Source organism: Scleropages formosus, chromosome 21 (genome assembly GCF_900964775.1).
Source record: "Scleropages formosus chromosome 21, fSclFor1.1, whole genome shotgun sequence".
Lineage (NCBI taxonomy): Eukaryota > Metazoa > Chordata > Actinopteri > Osteoglossiformes > Osteoglossidae > Scleropages > Scleropages formosus.
The window spans coordinates 13,465,752-13,487,265 of NC_041826.1; the positions used below are offsets into that span (position 1 = coordinate 13,465,752).

A 21,514-nucleotide genomic window follows, 5' to 3' on the forward strand; every position below is an offset into this window, starting at 1 on the left:
AAAATGCTGTAAGGAGTTCATCCACAAAGACCGTATGGATAATTCACAGCACGGATAGTTTAGTTTGTTCTCCCTCCTTTCTTTTTTGTTTTCTCCTCCTTGCTTGCCTGTGTCTCACTGATCGTCACACACAAAATTACTCCTACAACATTCAGCCTCGCCTACTTCACAGTAGCTTATTGCCTATGCTTAACGTAATCTTAGGTCATGAGTTACATGTTGATGGATTTTATTACATTTCATAAAAAGGCAAGCTATTATTTTTTTAAAAATGTAATAAATTGGAGACACTTGCAATGCACAAAACTGAATATACAGTGCATCTGAAAGTAGAAAAAGGTGCAGGGAGGAGGAATAGTAATATTTTCAAGGTTTTTATGTGGTAATAGGCTTGATGGCACCACCCATACTTGTTAGTACAAGGATAAAATTTTTTTTCATTTGAGATGTATTTCAAGGTTAAAGTTATGTGGGGAGAAAATATGATTGAGACTGCATAAACTTAATCTTTATGGAATTTTAGATTTTTAATCTTTCCGTCGTAGTATTTTAGTTATGAAAGTTAGAAAAAAATATATGATTTGTTCAGGTTGGCTATAAAATGAGCCTGAAATAGCACATTTTCTAAAAATATCTAACTCATTACCTTGAAGCAAGGCCTGAGTGTGGGAACTTGAACAGAAGGAAAAGAGCTGTTTTGAGCTTGAGATTGCGAAGACAAGGTCGGGTCATGATTGCATGAGCACAGCCCCTATAAAGGCCGGGAGGTTTGGCAAATTCTCAAACTCTATGTGACACGATGAGGGGACTCCTGGTGCTGTCCACAGTGTTTGTGGCTGTCTTCGGCCTGAAGGCTTTTGAAGGGTAAGTAGTCAGACCATTTTTGGCTTTTTGAATCCTCTGTCTCACAAACTAGTGGAGATGATGTTGGACTTTTGTATACTGAGGTGACATTTCCACAGTGATAAGGTGCTGAGGATTTTAGCCAAAAATGAGGACCAGATCTCTCTGCTTCAGGACCTGACTGAGATGGACCAGCTGCAGGTGTGGATCCACTTCAGGAAAAATTATTATCATTTAAAAATGTAAATCTCAATAAATGATAGTCGCAGATTTATTTCAGATTTGCCTCATCAACAATTTAATGACTACAGAATTTTAAATGGTAAAGAACATTAAATAACGAGGATATGATTCATAACTATGTTCATGAACATGAATTACATTTACATTTATTCCTTTAGCAGATGCTTTTCTCTAAAGCAATTTATGTCTCATAGAAAATACAATTTGTGGATTACATTAGGAGAAAGAAAGATTATGAATAAGGAGAGTTTCATTTTAGCTGGACATCTGGAAGGAACCTACCCACCCCACCCTCCCTGTGGATATCCATGTTCCCTTTGAAAGCCTTCAGTCAGTCAAGGCCTTCCTGGAAGCCAACGAGATTGAGCACTACATCATGATTAATGACCTACAGGTAGGAAATGGTTGATGTGCTATTAAACCAGTAAAACCAGTTTGTAAAGACAACAGAGAACCAGACTGTAAAGACAGTGCTTGAAGACAAGAAAAATACACAGACAAATGTGTACTACTTGATAATGTATGTAAGGGTAACTGGCTAATTATTTTATTTATCCCTTCCTTGTGCTGTCAAGGCTCTTATCGATGAGGAACGGCATGAGATGCAAAGTACCCGTTTCATCGAACCCAGGAACACAGATAACTTTGACTATGCCCAGTACCATACCCTGGACGAGGTCAGTATACCCAGAATCAAAACAGAGGTGTGTAACCATGGTATAGCTCTACAGAGAAAGATAGAGATTGAGTTCAACCAAATGTTTGTGCCCCTGTTTCAGATTAATGCTTTTATGGACATGCTGGTAGCTGAAAACCCCAACCTCGTTACGAAGCTCCGGATCGGCAGCAGCTATGAGCAGCGACCTCTGTATGTACTGAAGGTATGAGACTGGCTGGGAATGCTGAAGTATATAAACACAACGGCTCCTGAACTTATAAATATAACTGGGGCCAAAAGTGTGTTTTGTAAACCCAATTTTCAATTCACAGAAAATAAAATCAGTATAACGAAATTTATCTGAAGCATACCCAACATTTTTTTTGAAAGTTGGCTAAAGTGAATGGAAGTACAATAATTTACTGTAGCTGGAATATCTGCATCCAGATCTCCCTCTGTCTCTTGGTGTATTAGGAATGTGAAGGTGTTGCTTTAAGAGAATGGGGCACTAAATGAAATTCCACAGAATTGTACGTCGGCCTTATTGGGTGTGTTAATCAATTGAACGATTTGGGAGACAGCAAAGAAATTAGCAGAGCAATTTGCAAGAAAACTTTTGCACCTTTTTTTTAGTTCTATATAGACATTTTAACAGCAGTTCCCAGTTTAACAAAGTTGTTGACAATAAACATGATGTGCTCAGTGCACCCCTTCTTAGTTTATTGCTCATGCTGCAGAGTGCTGAAGTCATGGGCTGATAGATATACAGGTGTTTTTACAGTGCTCTAGTGATATTTTGGGAAAATTGGTTTGGAGTTTTTGGATGGGCTAGAATTGCACTATTATTTTCACATTTAAAATAATGTGAAAGATGTTTTTGGTGTCCAAAACTGTAATATCCAGTGTTGTCCAACATTCATAACATAAGTCAGTGCACAGCAATGCTTGAAAACATTCCAAGCCTGAGACAAAACTGGGGAAAAAAAATCTTAATGTTATATTTGTTTTTAAAAGCTTATCAAAAAAACCATGTACTTTCCTGGAATCCCATCTGCTCAAGCAACAGCTTCAGGCCTAAGTCCCCCTCTTTCTATCCACATTGACATCAGTTTTCTCTCATCCACAGTTCAGTTCTGGTCCAAACCGCCCTGGTTTCTGGATTGACACTGGTATCCACTCCAGAGAATGGGTCACACAAGCCGCTGGCATCTGGTTTGCCAAGAAGGTGCAGTTGGCTTCTTTCAACGGTTCAGTAAAGCTCTCCCTCAAGCCCATCAGACCCAAAACTGTTTAAATTTTTTTAAAAAGTGCACAAAAATAACTTTACATTATACAACTATTAAAATTAATGGGAATGATAAATTCCTTAACCAGGAAGCAAATTCTGCAAAATACTGCTCTTAGAATACATATTGTCAGTGGAATCTGGGAAAATTCCGTTTTAGAAAGCAATACTAAGCAACAAAATATGAATTACAGACCTACCACAGCCGATAGGTTTCTTGTACTAAATTCTGCCTTTCAATGAACAGATTGTAATTGACTATGGACGTAACCAGGCTTTCACTGCAATCCTCAACAAGATGGACATTCTCCTTGAGATTGTAACCAACCCTGATGGATACCACTACACCCACACTACAGTAGGTCTTAAACAAAGGCACACCTGGCCATGTCTGCCACTGCCCTGTTTTTCAGTGATTCACAGGGCACATTTGTGTATCCCTCACAGAACCGCATGTGGCGCAAAACTAGGAAACCCAACCCTGGAAGTTCCTGTGTTGGAGTTGACCCAAACAGAAACTGGGATGCTGGCTTTGGAGGTATGGTGATATTTTGTCCATTTAAAAGAATCACATACAAAATACAAGCATCTCTCTCTCTCTTTATCCAACATTTTGTTATGATGATGCTTGGCTTTTGATACTGAATTTTAGATTTATAGAACGAAAAATTAGTGTAAAGAAATTTATCCAAAACCTGTCCAAAAATGTTTAAAAGCTATGCATTGTGCAAGTGAACTGGAAATGCACTGTTGTTGGTGCTATGTTCATTGCTGTTTACTGGATGTAAAGAAAACACAATCTGTTTCAACATCAGTATCGGGTGAGTTGAAAAAACAGATGTATAAAAAACTTGACAGATTCCCCTATTCTCCTGCAGGTCTTCTGAGGCAGGGGGAAGAGCTGATATTGTCCTAGGGGGGGTTGATTTTCACCTGCATTTAAGTTACTTTTGTGTTGCAGGTTATATACAGTCCTCCATGAATTTGAGACTAATTTATGAATGGGATGGGGTTTGAGTAAAACCACTCATTTTGAAGAAGCCAAACTCTCTGGAGGCTATCTATGGAGATGTTCCTCATGTTTCAACCTGCAGGTCCTGGAGCTAGCTCCAACCCTTGCATGGAGACATACCGTGGGCCGAGCGCTCACTCAGAATCTGAGGTGAAGTCCATCGTAGATTACGTGAAGTCCCATGGAAACATAAAGGGCTTCATATCCATCCACAGTTACTCGCAAATGCTGATGTATCCCTACGGATATACTAAGACTCCGGTTCCCAATCAGCCAGAGCTGGTCAGTAAACTATGTCCTATAATGGGTTCCAGCAAAGAAATTGACTGTTTTTAATGGTTAATGCAAAATGCAGAATGAAGAATATTAGGTGTGTACTGAGTATAGCTGTTGTTACTTTTTTTATTTTACAATAATTAATTTGTAGTAATCAATGAATTTTTTACTTTTTTATTTTGCAATAATTAATTTGTAGTAATCAATGAATTTACACAAAAAATTGTCATTTTCCCTCAGCATGATCTTGCTAGGAGGGCCATTGCCAACCTAGCTTCTCTATATGGAACCAAATACACATATGGCAGCATTATCACCACCATCTGTAAGTAACTCATCCATTCTTAGCTAAGTGTTCAGGCTATACTGGTGGGGGCCACTTCTTTAATGCATCTTTCCACAATGTTTCCCCAGACCAAGCTAGTGGTGGCACTATAGACTGGACCTACGATCAGGGCATCAAATACTCCTACACCTTCGAGTTAAGAGACACCGGACGCTATGGCTTCTTGCTACCAGCCAATCAGATCATCCCCACAGCTCAAGAGACCTGGCTGGGCCTCATGACTATCATGCAGCACACTAAGGACAACCTCTACTAAAATGCACTATAGTGGTTTCAGCAGTTGTAAATACGCTACAGTGTGCATCAGTACCTCAAACATTTTCCAGTTAAGAAATCCACCTATTAATAACCACTAATAAAAACTTTAATCTCACAGATTCCAATTGTTTATCAGACTGAATTTATCAGCTTTGATATCAAGGTATCACAGCTTAAAGGTACCTACATACAATCTGGTTGTATTCCACATGTCAGAAAATTCAAAATCTTTTAAAGATACAAACATTTTCAAAAGACCAATTTCTAGCAAATTTAAAATCCTTGCTTTATTAAGTGTGAAATATACAAAAATATGCAGCAATGAAAGGCAAATTATGAAACATGAAAACTAAAGTTAGCCTGTACAATTGTGCTCAGCGATGAGACATGAAACAGAAGTGAACCACTTAAGACCAATAATATCTGAGCAATACACAGTGTCAGCAATAAATGGACTTCATCACCTTTACCCAAGCCTTGACCAAAGGACCTGTGAAAAGCAACCAATAGCTTTAACAACTGGGAAGAGATCTTCTCATGTACCACAGATATCTGTCAATAGTTACAGCATTTCACTTAGTTGCAAGTGATTTATTACTCATATTCAGGCAAATAAATACTTCACAAAATTATCACTTTGTTCATGTAAGGATAGTTCATGTAAAAAGGTTTTTTGTGTGGGGTGCTGTATATAAACCAAATGTTTCCTAGGGTTTAAGGCAGAGAGAAATTTCCTAAAACGCAATGTTAAAACTTTTAAACTGTAACATATTATAAATCTAAATGCAAAGATCCACTGATATTTTTAAACATTACAAGAGAACCAAGCTTTTCAATAAAAAAAGTGCTATTCAAGGCTTACAAATCGGCACATGGTATTAGAATTTTCACATAAATATTTCAGGTACATCTTTTGAAAAGCTGTTTTTATGTCTTTGGCTAGAGGCTATAATGAAAAGAATAAACCAAAGGTTTGTCCACACAGCAATGTGTTTATGGTCTACTTTGAAAATTATTCCACCTGCAAATAGTGGGATTGCATCATTACTAGTTTTTTAAAATCTTGAATAAATGCTAGTAAAATGCAGGAAATGCTTTAACATCTGTAACCGTCAACTGGTGCTGACTGTCTTTGGATGCAGATTATTCTGTAATGAATCACCATTACAAACTATCAACACCCATTTAACACATAACTCCTGTTTTAATAAGCTTCACAACCTCTAATAATGGGATATCCAAAGTAATTATTAAAATCAAGGACTTACGCAGTTCCTCAGACAATTTCTTCTCTATGAGATGTACGTTGCTTTGGAGAAAAGCGTTTGCTAAATGAATAAACGTAAATGTAAATTTGAAGAGATAAAGCTGTCAGCTTAACTATCCACACTTTCAACTTCATTTGCTGACAGTCTCAGACACTTTGTGCAAACGAAAATTAGGTTCATAAAACTGAAACACTTCATTCATACAATACAGGTGCAACTACGGGTGTACATTTCCAAACCACTGATAGTTTATTTAAAAAAAAAAAAGAAAAAAAAAAAAGTTAAATCACTACAAAGCACAAATCAGAACTGCTACTGTAAAACATGATGGTGAGAATGTATCCCATCAGCTAAACCTGCACAGAACAACTGAGACGCTAGGATAGGAGGGCCTTGTGGAATAGCTATTTCCATGGTCTGCTGCTCTGTGACATGGTACTGTCTGACCCTGCCACTGACGGGGTCTGCCAGCTCCTTGCACTTGATGCAATGGACTGAGTTCTGCTTCCCTGGCCTAGAACACACAACCACAGACATCATCAGGTAAATGTCCATTTCTTTTTCACATTTACAAAGAGCATAGTATTTTGATACAACATCAGAGTGAATGAATTTCAAAATACTGAAAGATTGTGATATTATGCATCCGTTCATAACAAGAGTGAATCATTAATTGCAATTCTTGTAGCTGAGTGATCTCCAAATTGTACCAGGGCTTTAAGCATTTTTATTAGTTTGGCAAATATTACAGTTATAGAAGCAAAACTGCACTGCTGTTGCTTTTATGTGGAACTGGGATTTTTTTCCCCCCAATTTAGAGAAAAACAATTATTTGCTTAATCATACATCTAATTCTTTTATGAAAGCTCAGTCCCAACTGCTGAGTGATGCATGCATGCATGCATGTCCAGTGTGTCAGCTTCTGACTACTTTCAACTTTGTCTACACAATCAATAAAAATTTAATACAGATGTGCCTTGATTGATTTAAGAAAATTTTTATGTAAACATCTGGGACACAGCAATATTTAATAATTTGTAATGCTGATTTAATCATTTCATTAGTTTCATTAAAACTAGTTTAAAATCCCTTCTCAAGAAAAGCTATTTAATGCCAACTGCTGACCAATTCATCCGATGAACACGTGCAGCATTTGTAAACTTGTTACTGCTCGCCAGCCCGTATGAACACCAGATAGAAGCTGTAAACATTGTGGGAGAGACGTGACTTTGACTGTCTTGCACTCTGATTACATCTGATTGATTTACTGGTAACTATTGGCTGGCCATGGAAATACAGGTCAGTTGTCACTCTGCACCAGACAGAATTTTTAGAAAATACAACTAAAAATAAACGAATAAACCGGAAAATGTTTGTATATTTGCAACTCAAACTTTCGCCCCATATGTACTTTTGCACCTTAACTGAGGATTAAACTCAGGACACTCGTAGACTGTGCCATGAACTCATAGGACGACAGGTAGTAAATTTGGCTAATAAACGGGTGATGGGGCCTGTGATTCTTTTTTTGTTGCGAGTAGCTGATAGCGCTCAACACGTGTATCATGGGAACATGATAGCATCAAGAACACCTTCTTTTTTTGTTAATTTTCTGGGTGGTATTTCACAAGTGATATCACTCAAATCTGATAAATTTAGTTCCGTTAGAGACAGGACTGACAAGGAGTAACAATAATAATAATACTTTTCTTACTTGAGAATCCTGAATTGTTTGCAAAAGTTATCCAGAAACTTAAATAATGTTGGTTTGCACAGTATGGCTTTGCACATTTGAAGAACCCAAAAATAAAGCATGCTCACTACTGGAAGTTGTGGACATGACCATCTCCTCTAGGTGGAACTGGATCTTGCCCAAGTCCTCAGAAGTGAAGCGCCACTTTTTTTCTGCAGGGTGGGACACCCGAGGAACAGTGGGGCGCTTGCGCCCCCCACTGCCTGGTGGTGAAGGAAGGCATTGTGCTGGGATGGAGCCTGTTGTCATGCCTTCCGGAAACTTTTGAGCAACAACCTTCAATCCTGCGAGTTAGATAAACACTGGCATACTTTACATCCACACATTCAATAATAAATAAAAATGGAATTAACGTTCACAACTGTTCATCAGTAATCTGCTAACTGTTGCAAACACATGCACGTTTCATGCTAGGGTGATGTCATTCTTCCTTCAAATAGAGCCCACCTCCTGATAGCATGAACAGGTTCTCAAATCCTCTTTCACACATAGTTGTCGCTGCCTGGCTGGCGATTCTCTCATCTTCATCATACACAATAATAATCTTGCCTGGAGCATTTTTCTGTATTGTTAAGTCAAGGATGACATTTTTAACTATAACGTAATTCTACAGAAGTGAATAGGTAAATGTCTATAAAATAACGTAACAGCGTGAAAGTACAGTATATTTGTATACAGATGCCCCTCGACTTACGCAAATATACCGTTATTCAACACCTGACGTAAGCCAAAAGTTACACGTGTCAAATTCCCCCTCCTCCCCCACCATTCAACATAATAACATTAATAATTTTCCATCTCAGTTATTGCACCTTGACGTTTGTTATATTGCTATTTTCATGCTAGCTGTTCCTTTCATGTGCTCCTTTATATGTGCAGCATCCTTCACTATCGTAATCACAGTCGATACAGCTAAACGTAGTTCCTGTGCTATAGGCGAAAATCTTTGTCCACCTTCCTTATTTTCAATTTTAAAATCGGTTGCTGTATACTTGCGAAACGGTTCTTGTTTTCCTTCAAGTGCACGTTTAAAACCAGGCATTGTGAATAATGAAATGGGTAAAAAATATGCAAAAAAAAAGCACTACACTAACAACAGGAGATGCGTTACGGCTCAAAACACACCGGAACTGGGAAGATGCAGCCTCCTGCCTTGTCTGCCTTCTCCGATTTGCGCTTAACGTATTTCAGATGTTTTGCGTAAGCGCTATTCGTAAATAATGTGTATGTTGGGAAATTTTTACGTAAATCTGAATTTAAGTAAGTCAAATTTACGTAAGCAGAGGGGTGTCTGTATATGTAACAAACTATAACAAGTGTGCAAAAAAAAAAAAAAAAAAAAATTTACACACCAATTAATACAAAAAAACTAAACAATAATATTCAGATTTGAGGGGGATTTCATTTACACTACCCATCTTTATCAAAGCAAAACTACAAAAAGATGTGCGTGTAACATGTAATAAAACCTACACTTTCTTAGAGTTAACCTGCCAAGAAAAAAGATGTCCAAGGATACATAGTCCAACACTTCCTTGGTGTATGGGTTCATTGTTCGAGAAAGAGTTGCAATCGGGTAACTGTATGCTGTAAAAACAAAGTGTTAAGTATAACTTCCCACCACAGGCTGTGTTAAACAGTCAGAAATTTGGCCATGGCTGCCCCTCACCACTGATAATATGGCACTGGTCATATTTGTCCCTGTCTCGCACATCCAGTAGCAGATAGGGACAGTCCGAGTATGGTTGGTCACCGCTCCTGGGACTGGGCAATGGCGTCACACTTGTGCTGTTCTCTTCGTTCTTATCCAGGTCCAGCTCCCCAACACCGCTAATAACACTGTTTAACCAAAAACAACATCTCTTTCACCAGGGTTTATAAGCCGCCATCCTCATTTTCTCCCTGTCATAGGTGATTACCAGAATAATGCTGCATAATCATTCTGACCTGCTGAGAGGTGTAGAATTTCTGCCTTTGTTGAAAAAAGGCAACAAGAGCTCAATGCCATGAGATACATTTTATCAAATGCAAAGTCATTGTGCTACCACAAAAGATGGAGTCCTGAGAAAAACCTTGGCCAGACATGCAGATGGTAGAGTGGCGACAATGACACAGAAAGATCACATCTCATTTCATGGAAGGAGCGGTCAGGGTCTGTCTGTGAATGGTACCTTTGAAGGGTGGACCTTGGAGTAGAGTTGATGGCCCCAGAATTGTTGTTACTGACGAGCTGCACTGGCATTTGGGAGGAGCCATCACTTCCCTCTTTCACAGTGTCACTGGCCAGCTCAGGTGACAATGCAGCATCGTCTACAGGAAAATATTATTCAATTGAACATTCTATCACATGATATTCTTTAACACCAATCTACTTACAAAATATGTGCTGTTCAGTGTGAAGGTAGACAATATTTATCTGTATAATATATAAAAACTTTGTGCATTCCATATAGTTACAGTACCAGTCAAAAGTGTGAGTACACTTGGTACCCTGGGCCATAGCTGTATTGGACAAACTCAACACAGGAGTGAAAGTACAGCCACACACAGGTGTCCTACATCCCTAGGAGATACTGGAGAAGAACTGGAAAGATGCATCAAACTGAAAATCTTGTGAAAACACCTAGTTTTCAGAAAGTGCCCTCACACCTCTGACCAGTACTGTATGATGAACTAAAACAAGGCTCAGAAAACAGATCTAAAATCTAAAAAGATCTGAATTGCCTTCATGAATTATTACCATTTATAGTCTGTGTTTCTCCATTACTCAAGCTACCGTTAAGATCTGAAACTGAAGCAACCTGGATTACCTGAAGAAGAAAAAAAAAAAAAAAAAAAAAAAAAACAACATGTCCAAACTTGGTACAGCATCTTAAAAACTGATCAAGCAGATCAAAGGCTCCCTGATATGTTTTGAGAAATTTTATTTATATGTTGTCCATACTTACCAACTGGGCAAATGTTGATACTTTAAGCCTTCGGAAGAGTTCACCTTTCTTATATCTATAATCTGAAAAGCAAAACACTGTGTCTTACTTTAATTTGAATTATATTCTGCTCCAACTGACAAGATAACAAGAACAACCCCTTAGGCTCACCTGGGCTGTGGGATACAATGTTCTCAGCATCTTCCATCTCATCGCACATATTTCTAAGGCTCATTTCAGTGTCACTGTCCATATTGCACGTGGTGGAGTATGTACCAGTGCGAGACTGCTCTCTGAAGCAACTGCTTGCACTCTTGTAACATCCACACTAAAGTACTGTCAGGTCCCCCCTTCCTGCTATATTGCCAAGTCTCAATAACTCCCACTGGCACTAGTTTAATACCTCCTGTTTCAACGCTGACAGAAAAATTAATGTGAGCAACAAAGCGATCCCTCTTCTCTGCGCCTCTTATCCCTGAGAGATCGGCGCGACTTGTAACATAAGTTCTCGCACAGACAAAGTCTGCACTTTCTTCTCCGACAGCCAGCTACCTGGGCTAAAATATCAGTAGCTGCGAGCGTCTCCGATTTGCTCCAGAAGTGCATTTAGAGAAACAAAGACCCTCACAGCGCTTCCAACCTGAAACTTGCATGCAATTCATCAGCCCTGGAACACTAAAATAAAAAGGTGACGACTTGCAGCGTATCATGAACGGTTGCATTCAAAGCAGCGGTGTGATCACATTAAGGCTTCCCACATCACCCCCCCAAGGAAAATAAGACTTACTCCTCTTTATTTCCTCCAGTCGTTCCAAGTACTTTGTCCTGCTGCAACCTATTTAAAACAAGTCATTTAAAAGCAAATGTGTTAAATTGTTTCCTTCCTTGTAACAGAGTATCATCAAAGAGACCTGAACACTCAAGTGTCACTCTGTGAGAATATACAACAAGTGAGTACTTGTTGAAAGCCTTTAAACAAGCTCCTTATCTCCGGACACAAAGGCAGTTATTGTGTGGCCTTATAACACTGTAAAAGCCACAAGGGTAGTGTAGTAGGGTAAAGGTTCCTTAACCATGTAAAGAACTAGTGATTGGCTTGTGTGGGTATTACCTGTGTCCAGCCTTGACTTTACATGCTGATACTTGGGATTCTGGGGAATTCTCTTTTTCAAATACTGTAATGGAATTCAAAGGCACAATTTTAATTTATTTCCCTCCGAGTTTATGCTCTGTTAAATTAGCACAGCCCTTGGCCTTGGTGAACACATACTGTATTTCTGACACACCCAAATTCAAATTATTTCAATTGAATTATGAATTGGCAATTATGCACAACTCTAGTAGTCAGCCGTTTTCTCCACGTTTTATCATGGAAATGTATGCTTATCTGCATGTTCTTCCGTTATTTACTGAGTTTATGTCACTCACAGCTAATATCCCTCGTCATTTCGAAAAAAGCGTTATATTTCCATGTTTCTTAAGACAGGTAGCGGCTAAATCGTATTAAAATTAGTTCCACCACCAGCAGCTGGTCTAGTAACAGAACAGTTTACTTCAGATATATCCAGCGGAAGCAAGGCACTTCCGTCAAACAAATCAACAAATAACTCGAAATATTCCAAGAACTTGCGTATACACAGCTAGGCATATGTAACTTGCACAGAAACAGTGAGCTAAAACGATTTACCTCTGCACTGCCCAGTCCCCTGTTAGTCGACATCTTTTCAAATGATACAAAAAAAAAAAAAACACAAGTTTCCGGTTTCAATACCCTTTTCAGCGATTGGGTTTCGCAACGACGCCGCCCAATCAGCGGCCTCTTTCTATCAAAGTCGCTTTCGACGGCTTCACGGTTCGGATTCGTTGCTTAGCAGCAGAAGACGCAAAGGGAGTAGCGCTGCTCCACACTCGGCGCTCGTTGCCGCAGTTCGTTTGCTTTGTGTACGGAACTGGCATGTCGACATGTTAAATGGTAACATCAACACAGGCTCATATAATGCTCAAACATAGATGCAGCGTAACAATGCGTAGTAGTAAGAGAGCGCTATAGCGTTTCGTACAAATAAATATAATACATTCAGTTTTTATTTTATAATATTCAGTACAATCCACACTGGGTGGTGCGAGAGGACATGGGTTCGATCCCCACTCGGTCTGTGTGGAAATCGAATGTTCTCCCCGTATCTACGTGGGTTTTCTCCCACAGTCCAAAGACATGCTGCTCAGGTTCCCCCATAGTGTGTGAGTGTCACAGAGAGAGTGTGTGTGTTCCACTGATGTATGGATGAGTGACCCAGTGTAAATTGTGTATTTAGCAGTGTAAGTCACCACGGTGAATAAGGTGTGTGGGCTGATGACACTACATAGAGTTCACTGGAAGTCACTTTGGAGAAGTGTCTGCTAAAGGAATAAATGTAAAAACATATACACAGTGTTCGAAAAGCATGAAAATAACCAACTGCAATAACTAAATAACCAACATTAAATTTATACAAAGATTTCATCAGGCTGAGTGACATGAAAGCAACAGTGCATGTTCATGTGCGTAATGGTTCCTTCTGAAGCTCTATTCCATTATGTTTCTTGTGTCATCAGGCAGGGTACCTCTGGTGCATGGCAGACAGAAGCAACAATTCTCTCTCTTTTAAAATTATAATAATAGTGCTCTCTGTCATGCACACCTGCTGAATATGTTGTAAGTATGGTGTATGTTCTCATGATTTATTATTATTATTATTATTATTATTATTATTATTATTATTAGGGCAAAAAGTGTGTTTTTTATTCGTTTAACAGCACAGGGTCATAACAATGTACAGAAAGACAGTGCACCAAGAAAATTCAAATATGTCCACGAACATAAAGCGAGGGCTCAGGATCAAAAGCTAACAATATATCACAATTATGATCATGTAGCACTTTATGACGGGAAGGTTATTGCATGAATATTGCATATTGCAGAATTCAATAAAATTGCCATGCAAATCAAATGCCAATTTGTCATCGGGGAGAAATTCTCTTCTCTCATTCTGTTGTGATTTTAGCTGATAGGCCAAAAAGATGATTATGTTTATTCCTAAGTTCATAGTAACACTGTTTCATAAAGAGCACAAGTTTTTAAATATGATTTGTGTAAACCAGGTGGTATTTAGCCTTTGCCTTAGTTATTCAATTCCAGTTCTCCTGGACTGGTGATTTTTTTTGTGTTCTTGCTTTGGGTGCTTCACTTCTAATTCTATTTGTTAATGTTACGTCTCTTGCAGTTTTTTTTTTTCTGACAGGAAATGATTAGACCCCGCAGTGTGGCCTTGGCTGCATCCCATACAGTAGCGGCTGAGATTGTAGGCGACTGTCTATCCTGACGATACAGGTCTGTGCCTCCGCAGATCTCCCTAGAGAAAGGTTTGCAAAAAAAAGAGTGTCCTACAGTGAAACGGCATCTAGTGGTGCGTTGTTAAGTGGGGGCAATCTCAACTGTACTGGCTGTCCTGTGTGAAAATAGAGTAATGTGTTTATCCTGAATTGCTCTAGTAAAAATTACCCAGCTGTATAAATGGGTAAATAAATGTCAGTTGCTTTGCAGAGAAGCATCAGCTAAATGAATGACTGTGATGAAGTTAGACTACACAAGTGCGCTATTTCGTAAATCGCCACAAGGGGTCGCTGTAGACCAGAGTCGCTGCCCAATGCGTGTGGCTCTCATTCAAAAAATGTATTACAATGAATGTATAAAATAAACGGGTAAAAACGCGAGTAAATGATTATTCTGACAGTATAGTTAAATAGTCCAGGGCCAGATGCTACATTCGGTCTAAGATAACTTTCTTCAGAAACATGAGCCCTTCGAAACAACAAAGGCAAGATTGTACATCTGAGTAGAATTGACTCATTTTGTCATCCCTTTAATCACAAAAAAAGTACAGCTTATACATTTTGGTAATCCACTTACATGTGTACAAAGATTTTCAATAAAATCTAATAAATAAATGCAGCATCGAGCTATGAGGTACATTGTGATATGCAAATCCATGCTTGTATGTCCGCCGTCTGGTGTATTTAGGCCATTCTTTGCCAAGCGCTTGACCAAGCGTGCCAGCGCTGAGCGTTGCCCTGCAGACGAGCAGGAGGGCACGTGTCCACATGGGCTTTAGTGACCTCACATCCCAACCGCACTGTTGCCTATTTATAGGCCCCTCGTCAAACTCACTTCCCCTGTGGCACAGACACTCCCAGCATGCAGTGCTCCCATAAGAAGGTGACAGTGGCGGGGTGATCGCCTAGTTGTTCCTCTTGCTGGGTCAGCGGTGGTGCTGAACACATCGATCACTATCCCTTGTAACTGCTGTCCTGCACGTCAGTTCCGAAGCCCCTTGCTGCTAAGAGTGTGTGAGGACATGTATGTGTGTGTCTGCAGTCGTACGTACGATCAAGGTGCACACATCACATGTCCATTCACACAGAGCCCCAGGATCGTCCCCTTCGCTCAGCCTCATGGTGGACATCTCAACGTTTATCGCTGGGGCTTGAAGCGCTGTGAGAGTATTGTCATGCACCACTCTCCCAAACACACAATAAACACTCAATGCAACGGAAACACACAGTCTTGGATTGGATTATATTTGCTTTTAATTACACCGAGACAAAAAAGTCAATCGCATTCATTTTGTTTCAGTTTGAACCTGTAAAAGCTTGCTTTCCAGTTATACGAGTGTTACATGGGACAAGTGTGCAACTGAGATTTTGGCTTTTAACCGCTTTTGCTCCTTTAATTCCACATAATCTCATAAGGCCAGTAAAAAACAATGATGTCTTCCGCCCCAAATCCTTTATGATATCGCACAAAACTGCGCTCTGAATCTAACACACTTAAAGCAATGAAATAAGAAATAAATCTCTTTTCATTTTTCAGTGCCACGACTTCTGTCTGCCGTTGACTTTAGGAGAGCAGGTCAGAAATGGTGTCTTCTTCGCCGCCTCCTCCCAGCGCGGGCACTGATGCTCGCACCTTGTCTGCCGACTTGCAGGCTGCTGCATGTGTGATCGATGTCACATGCTCCCGCTTGCACCGCCTGGCCTAGAAAGGTGCCAGCAGTTGTGTCACTGGAGGAAATGACTGGGATCCCTTCCTGTGGTGCGGACGGCAGGATATCGGATAGCCCGGAGGTGTGGATGGCGGGTTTAAAGAGCTGCGGTGGGCCGTGGTGACGCATGTCTCTAAAGATAGAAACCCTGGGGAGGCCTGCGCCCGCTTTTATACGAAGGCCCATTGCCAAGGGTTTCCTTACTGAAGCAGCAGCACCGCTGGGGCAGGCTGATGGATGCGCAGGTGCCGGTGGACGTGCCCTCCGCCACCCTCCTGGGGGGTACGGTTCAATACATACGGATTGCGCAGCGGCCAGGACAGATGCTGTGCTCCTGGGCGCTCGTCACTGACAGAGGAGCTGGCGCCGAAACGGAAGCACACCCTCCCTTCGCACCGCACTAATCCCCTCATTGTCATTCAGTCGGGCACCCTGCCATTTGCATGCGAGCTCTGACACAGGAGCACTCGGAGTTTATCACTTATTCAGTGCCTTTAACGGGATGCACCCAGACTCTTTTTCCGGTGTCGCTTTCCTTTGTGCAGAACGCCAAGCAACGCGAACAAACAATTTGAGGCTCACTTTCGTTGTCTCGCGTATTTCGATGGCGACTGTTTTTTCATTTAGGTATTTAGATGCAGCTGCCAGCCAGACCGTGACACAGATTTATCTGAGAGGCAGCTGTCGAGAGGACACTTCGGTATCACCGCTTCCTGCCTCTCGGACACACGCTGCATTTCTGAGGTCCGAAGCAGAGAATCACAGCGCTGCTGACAACTGTGAAAAGTGTGTATGAGCGGTGCACAGATGCCCCCCTCCCCGATGTGTTTAAAGGGTGCCCTATTCTTTAAGCACGGTTAAAAATAACCTGACAGTAAGTTGACATGGTGGCTATAAATAGTCCCTATTACAGGTATCGAGGACACAGCAAAGGCAAGCTGAGCGCGATGCTTTCTCCCTGGTCTTTCCTCCTCCGCTCCGCTCAGCCTGACAACTCTAAGAAATGGCTTTTCAAACCCCTTAATACATCTGTACGACACAAAAGCACGGCTAATTCCGTTCGATTTCAGCGAAGGTGGACGCTCGCGAGGACCCACTGTGGACCTTGCTATTGGGCTTCCTTGGCTCGAGGGCCAAATGTGGAGAGAAACCGGCAGCAAGGGGAATCCAAAGATCCATCTGCAAAGGCCTCAATTAGATGGAAATGTGTGGAAGCGTTGTAAAATAAACCCACGGGCATCAGAGTTCAGCGTTTTGCTCTTGCTAAGCTGACAACCTGCGAGGGGGTGCATTGTGTCCTGACGGATGTGTGTCGGATTGTATTTAGCCATGGAGGGAGCGTGGGGGGGGGGGGGGGGGATTCGGGATTGTGCTGTCTGAGCACCACATTTTTTCTGAAGGACTGCTAAAGGCGTTGTTCTCATGGCATAACTGTCATTCGGAGAAATAACTGTCAGCTGTAGATAACTGCAGCCATGAGTGATGCTGATGTGGTGATACGTGCGAGTAAGTGCCTCGACTGACATCTATCCTATTTCATGCACCTCGTGACCTCGTGCTAAATATTTACGTATCCTAAGTTATCTACCTGCTAGATAAACCGCCAAGCATCAGCTGACTGGAATTTACCAAGATTAAACCCCTGTTGAAAGGAGCAGTGAAAGAAAATAAACCACAGGTTTTCCCATCTTACATGGGCTGTAAAAAACTAAATCAAGATTTTTTTCTCTCTTGATGTCTTTTCTGTTTCATAATAAAGGTGTGTCAGCTAAACAATCATAAAAAAATTGAGGCTGGTGAAGCTACAGTTTACCTTCAGTGTCACAGCGAAATTTCTTTCGGTACACTATGTACGCTCTCGTTCAGACAGCTTCCCAGCATATTCTCAGAATCTGTCAAGGTACTCAGTGTTGCGCAATTAATTATTCTCCTGCATAGGGATGTGGTATTTTTACATTTGCTAGGAGCTGTACTGCACCTCTGCTTCCAAGTCTGGACATATGATCATTAGAATTAGTCAGTCAGAATTCCTGCGCTGAACGTGCGCTATACTGGGAACTGTACGAAAAAATATTTTTTCCCCGCACGCATTATGCCCTGATTGCATTTTTTCATAACACTCTTAACCATGTCATGGTGGTGTTTTAGGACCTTACTTAGCACAAGTGTTGTTTAGTATATTTGCTGCACACATATCCTGTAACATGATACTGGTTTTCAGAGCAGTTAAACCTTGTACAGGAACCGAAATGTTAAAATCTTTAAGTCAGCTGAGGTGCCATTGGACCGGGGTTATATGGTGGATTAACGAGTAGGGAAAATGCAGAGAAATGAAACCAGTTCCTGTTAAATGCGAAGGGAAGCTTAGGAGCCACCGGTGATGCCCACAGAAACCAAATGCCTAAAGGTCAAACGGCAGCCTCTATCAGGGGGCCCACCTGTTAGAAAGTAATATAATTCTATTCTTGGCAGGGGATATACACATTCCTGTTGCCTATGGATCATGAGAGTAGTCTCCTGGTCCCTCTCTGGCCCTCGTTGGCTGCTAGGGAGTCTGTGGATGCCCATATGCCCCATGTTCCCAGAGGCTCTTGTTTGCTTCTCTGGGAGAGCAATGTGGCCGATGGTGAGTCATGTGGGGTGGCATGTAGAGAATGCCCCATGTCTCCCCCTCTTCCATCATCTGACATACCCTTCCTTCCTGTGCCTAAGATCAGACATGACCAAAGCCAAAAAGGACATCCAGAAAGAATGAGGCGGGTGTAAATGTGACAACAGTTGCTCCACTTTACGTTGCCAAAAAGACATCTCTTCCAAAACTACTCTTGCTTGGCAAACCAACAAATTAACTTCCTTCCCTTCAGCAGCCCGTGTGACTTCAGCCTGTCTTCATGAATCATGCTGGTCCGAGACAGCAACAGTAACTAGTGTGATGCCAGTGCTCCTTCCTAATGCTAGTAATTCAGGCAGAGCTGTATCCACCCAGCTGTTATTTTGACCTATACTTTTCCAGCATCAAATGTTGTGGAAGCACCTTGGTGAACAAGCCCTTCTCTCGCCGCTACGTTGACATGTCCCTAAGAGCGTGCGATGATGCTTCTGGCCATGTTTCATAACGGAAAGACTCTAAAATAAGATTTTTTGCTAGCTATCTCCAAATTAAGTCAGCCTTTATATTGAAGTGGCGAGAACGGGGTAAAAAATGGTTTTGCTTCAGAGCAACATCATAACTTAGCAGGCAGCACTGGTGGCTCAAAGCTCATGGCCTGTGGGTTTGGATGTGGGTCCAGATCTGATTCACTCTTTGCGGAGTTTTCATGCAGTCCCTGTGTTTGTGAGGGTTTCCTCCAGGTGCTCTCTTTTTCTCCCACAGACCGAAGACACAGATTTCAAGTGAACTGGTAACTCTGAATTGTATTACTGTCATGGTTCGGTCCCGGAAGGAAGTGGCGGACCCAGGTGCAGAGTGGAACGAGGCCTTTATTATGGGAGATCCAAGAGAAGTCGTCGCAGGACAGGCGGAAAGGTCTTCGAGGCGCAGACGTCTTTAAAGGGGCAATCCAAAAGCAAGGTCGGTATTCAGGCGAGAGCTCGATGATCATAAGGAGACAGAGGTTCAAGGAGGAGGGTAACGGGACAGGGAGAGGTCTAAGGGAACAGGAAAGGGATGAATGGTCGCAAGGAGATGGCAGTCACAAGGCTGAACAAGGTTCTGGGTCATCTCCTTGTCCGACGCTGCCTTTTACGCAGCCGTCTGTGCCGTGCCCCAGGTGTTCCGCGTTGACTCGGCGGTGTGGGCGTGACAATTACCTGTCGTGTGTATAGGTGTAGGTGAATGAATGTGTGTGATTGTCCTGCAATGTACTGGTTTCCTGTCCAGGATGTGCTCCGCCTCATTCCCTGTACTTCTGGAATAGGATCCAGACTACTGGGACCCTGTACTGGATAAGCGGTTGCTGATAATAAATGGATTTACTTGGGTAATGAATGGCTTCCTGCCCATTCATAATTATCCTGAAAAAATCAGAGGGGTGAGAAAGCTGTGAATCACCTGACTGCTTGCCTATGACTGGTGTGTCTGGGACTTTTGCTGATCCAGTTGGCATCCATGAGCACAGAGACACGTAAGCTGTTTTGCTGCATTGTCTTTTAAAACATCCTGATGTTCTGAATTAGAACCGCACAATTTTTGGTAATTGTTGGTAATTACATTCTCTGGTGTGAAAGGCTCACAAATCTTCTGATTGCTTCATTGTCACATGAAGGTGGTGATTGAAAATCCTGCCCTAAAATGCACTCTAATGCAGGAGACAGGACTCACTGGAGGCTTGCCTAGTGGTACGATTACCGCTTGCGACAAGTTCCCACAGATTTTGAACGGATTGCTTGGTCTTCAGAACTAATTTCTAGGGATTTATAGCGCACTGGAAGTACTGGAAGTATCATGCATCTCAGGCTATTTATGAGAATTAATATGGCTCAGTAAAATTCCTTTAAGGGTCAGATACTAAGGCTATTTAGACTAGTTTTTTTTTGCAATTGAAAGACTGATTTAATGTTATAAATAATTTCTTTAGTTAAATATAATTAAATTTTAAGAAAATTTTTAAAGCAATGGGTTCAATTTCAAATTTAATGTATAACTTTATATTTATATTACTTTATATAATGTGTAACTTTTATATTGCACCTTTCACAGCTCAAAGTGCTTTATAATATGGGTCAAAATATAATCAAAATGATTAAATGTAAAAAAATAGCAGTTTGTTTTCCAGTCACTCATGGAAAAAGATAATATATAGTTCTCAAATAAAAAACAAAACCTAAACTTTTAACATGTATACAACAGAATATATACTGACATGTTCAGTCATTAAACTACTGACTGAATCTCTTGTATTTAAGTGATAGATGGAAGAGGGGAAATTTCATAATATTTTTATATGCTTTGTATTTTTAGGAATTCAAAGAACATTTAAGTATAACAAAGTGTTCTTTGACCAACAGCAAACTTTAAATATTATCATTTTTTTACTTGCCAAAATAGTACAGACTCAACGTTGCCAAACTGTATGGCACAGCAAGGGCCACAATCCCACATTCACCAGTTACTCAACTGAAATTCCTATAGCAGAGTTCCAGTTAATTTAAGGCTGCCTTTTAGCAAGGTACAGCCATTAAATTCATTCATATATTTAATATAATTTCCCAAAAATGGACATCCTGCAGTATGTTATTTTGATATTTTAACACTTTATTTTGCTCCATGTTTGTCCTGCAAAGTACTGTGGAGAGTTGGAATCTCATTTGCTACTTTGTATATAAGTGTAATGTTTTCTCCAAAAAACATTTCTAATAATGAGGCAATATTTTTAAAATAAGAAATATGAAAACATTTTTTTTTTGTTTAACTTTCGATTATCAGTTAAAATGCATCCTTCACCAAACTCTTGGAATTTGAAGAGACCATACAAGAAGCACTCTTATCTTCCGACCTTCTGCTGTAAGTCATGGTCCCATGAATATATTCAGCGTAAGATTACGTGAAACACTGAATATTTAGA

The 21,514-nt window shown here is 40.7% G+C and overlaps 2 protein-coding genes across 3 annotated transcripts; one reads left to right on the forward strand and one right to left on the reverse strand.

The window, feature by feature from the left end:
* The first annotated feature begins 799 nt into the window (after positions 1-799).
* On the forward strand, positions 800-5,007 carry LOC108918705 (carboxypeptidase A1-like). Its single transcript, XM_018726186.1, has 11 exons — positions 800-864; positions 963-1,044; positions 1,346-1,480; positions 1,662-1,763; positions 1,866-1,967; positions 2,871-2,969; positions 3,277-3,387; positions 3,477-3,567; positions 4,124-4,323; positions 4,558-4,642; positions 4,732-5,007. The coding sequence occupies exons 1-11, from the start codon at positions 800-802 to the stop codon at positions 4,917-4,919; spliced, it is 1,260 nt and encodes a 419-aa protein (XP_018581702.1). The 3' UTR covers positions 4,920-5,007.
* Positions 5,008-6,451: 1,444 nt separating this feature from the next.
* On the reverse strand, positions 6,452-12,593 carry cep41 (centrosomal protein 41). Of its 2 annotated transcripts, none has more exons than XM_018726207.2 (11): positions 12,557-12,593; positions 11,981-12,044; positions 11,657-11,704; positions 10,891-10,952; positions 10,683-10,752; positions 10,114-10,252; positions 9,615-9,781; positions 9,462-9,529; positions 8,390-8,504; positions 8,011-8,226; positions 6,452-6,703 (listed from the first exon to the last, which is right to left on the reverse strand). In XM_018726207.2, the coding sequence occupies exons 1-11, from the start codon at positions 12,587-12,589 to the stop codon at positions 6,594-6,596; spliced, it is 1,092 nt and encodes a 363-aa protein (XP_018581723.1). In that variant the 5' UTR covers positions 12,590-12,593; the 3' UTR covers positions 6,452-6,593. The 2 variants fall into 2 exon arrangements, with proteins under 2 accessions (XP_018581723.1, XP_018581722.1); XM_018726206.2 differs by having other exon boundaries at positions 9,612-9,781.
* Positions 12,594-21,514: the final 8,921 nt, after the last annotated feature.

What these genes read in the sequence shown, in the direction of transcription:
- LOC108918705 (XM_018726186.1), top strand. Translation starts at nt 800, where the DNA reads ATGAGGGGACTCCTGGTGCTGTCCACAGTGTTTGTGGCTGTCTTCGGC. An exon ending in TCATGATTAATGACCTACAG is followed by an intron (nt 1,481 to 1,661) that starts GTAGGAAATGGT and finishes TGTGCTGTCAAG; the next exon opens with GCTCTTATCGATGAGGAACG. An exon ending in TTCCCAATCAGCCAGAGCTG is followed by an intron (nt 4,324 to 4,557) that starts GTCAGTAAACTA and finishes ATTTTCCCTCAG; the next exon opens with CATGATCTTGCTAGGAGGGC.
- cep41 (XM_018726206.2), bottom strand. Translation starts at nt 12,589, where the DNA reads ATGTCGACTAACAGGGGACTGGGCAGTGCAGAG. An exon ending in AAAGTCAAGGCTGGACACAG is followed by an intron (nt 11,705 to 11,980) that starts GTAATACCCACA and finishes TGTTTTAAATAG; the next exon opens with GTTGCAGCAGGACAAAGTAC. An exon ending in CCAAGGTCCACCCTTCAAAG is followed by an intron (nt 9,782 to 10,113) that starts GTACCATTCACA and finishes TTGGTTAAACAG; the next exon opens with TGTTATTAGCGGTGTTGGGG.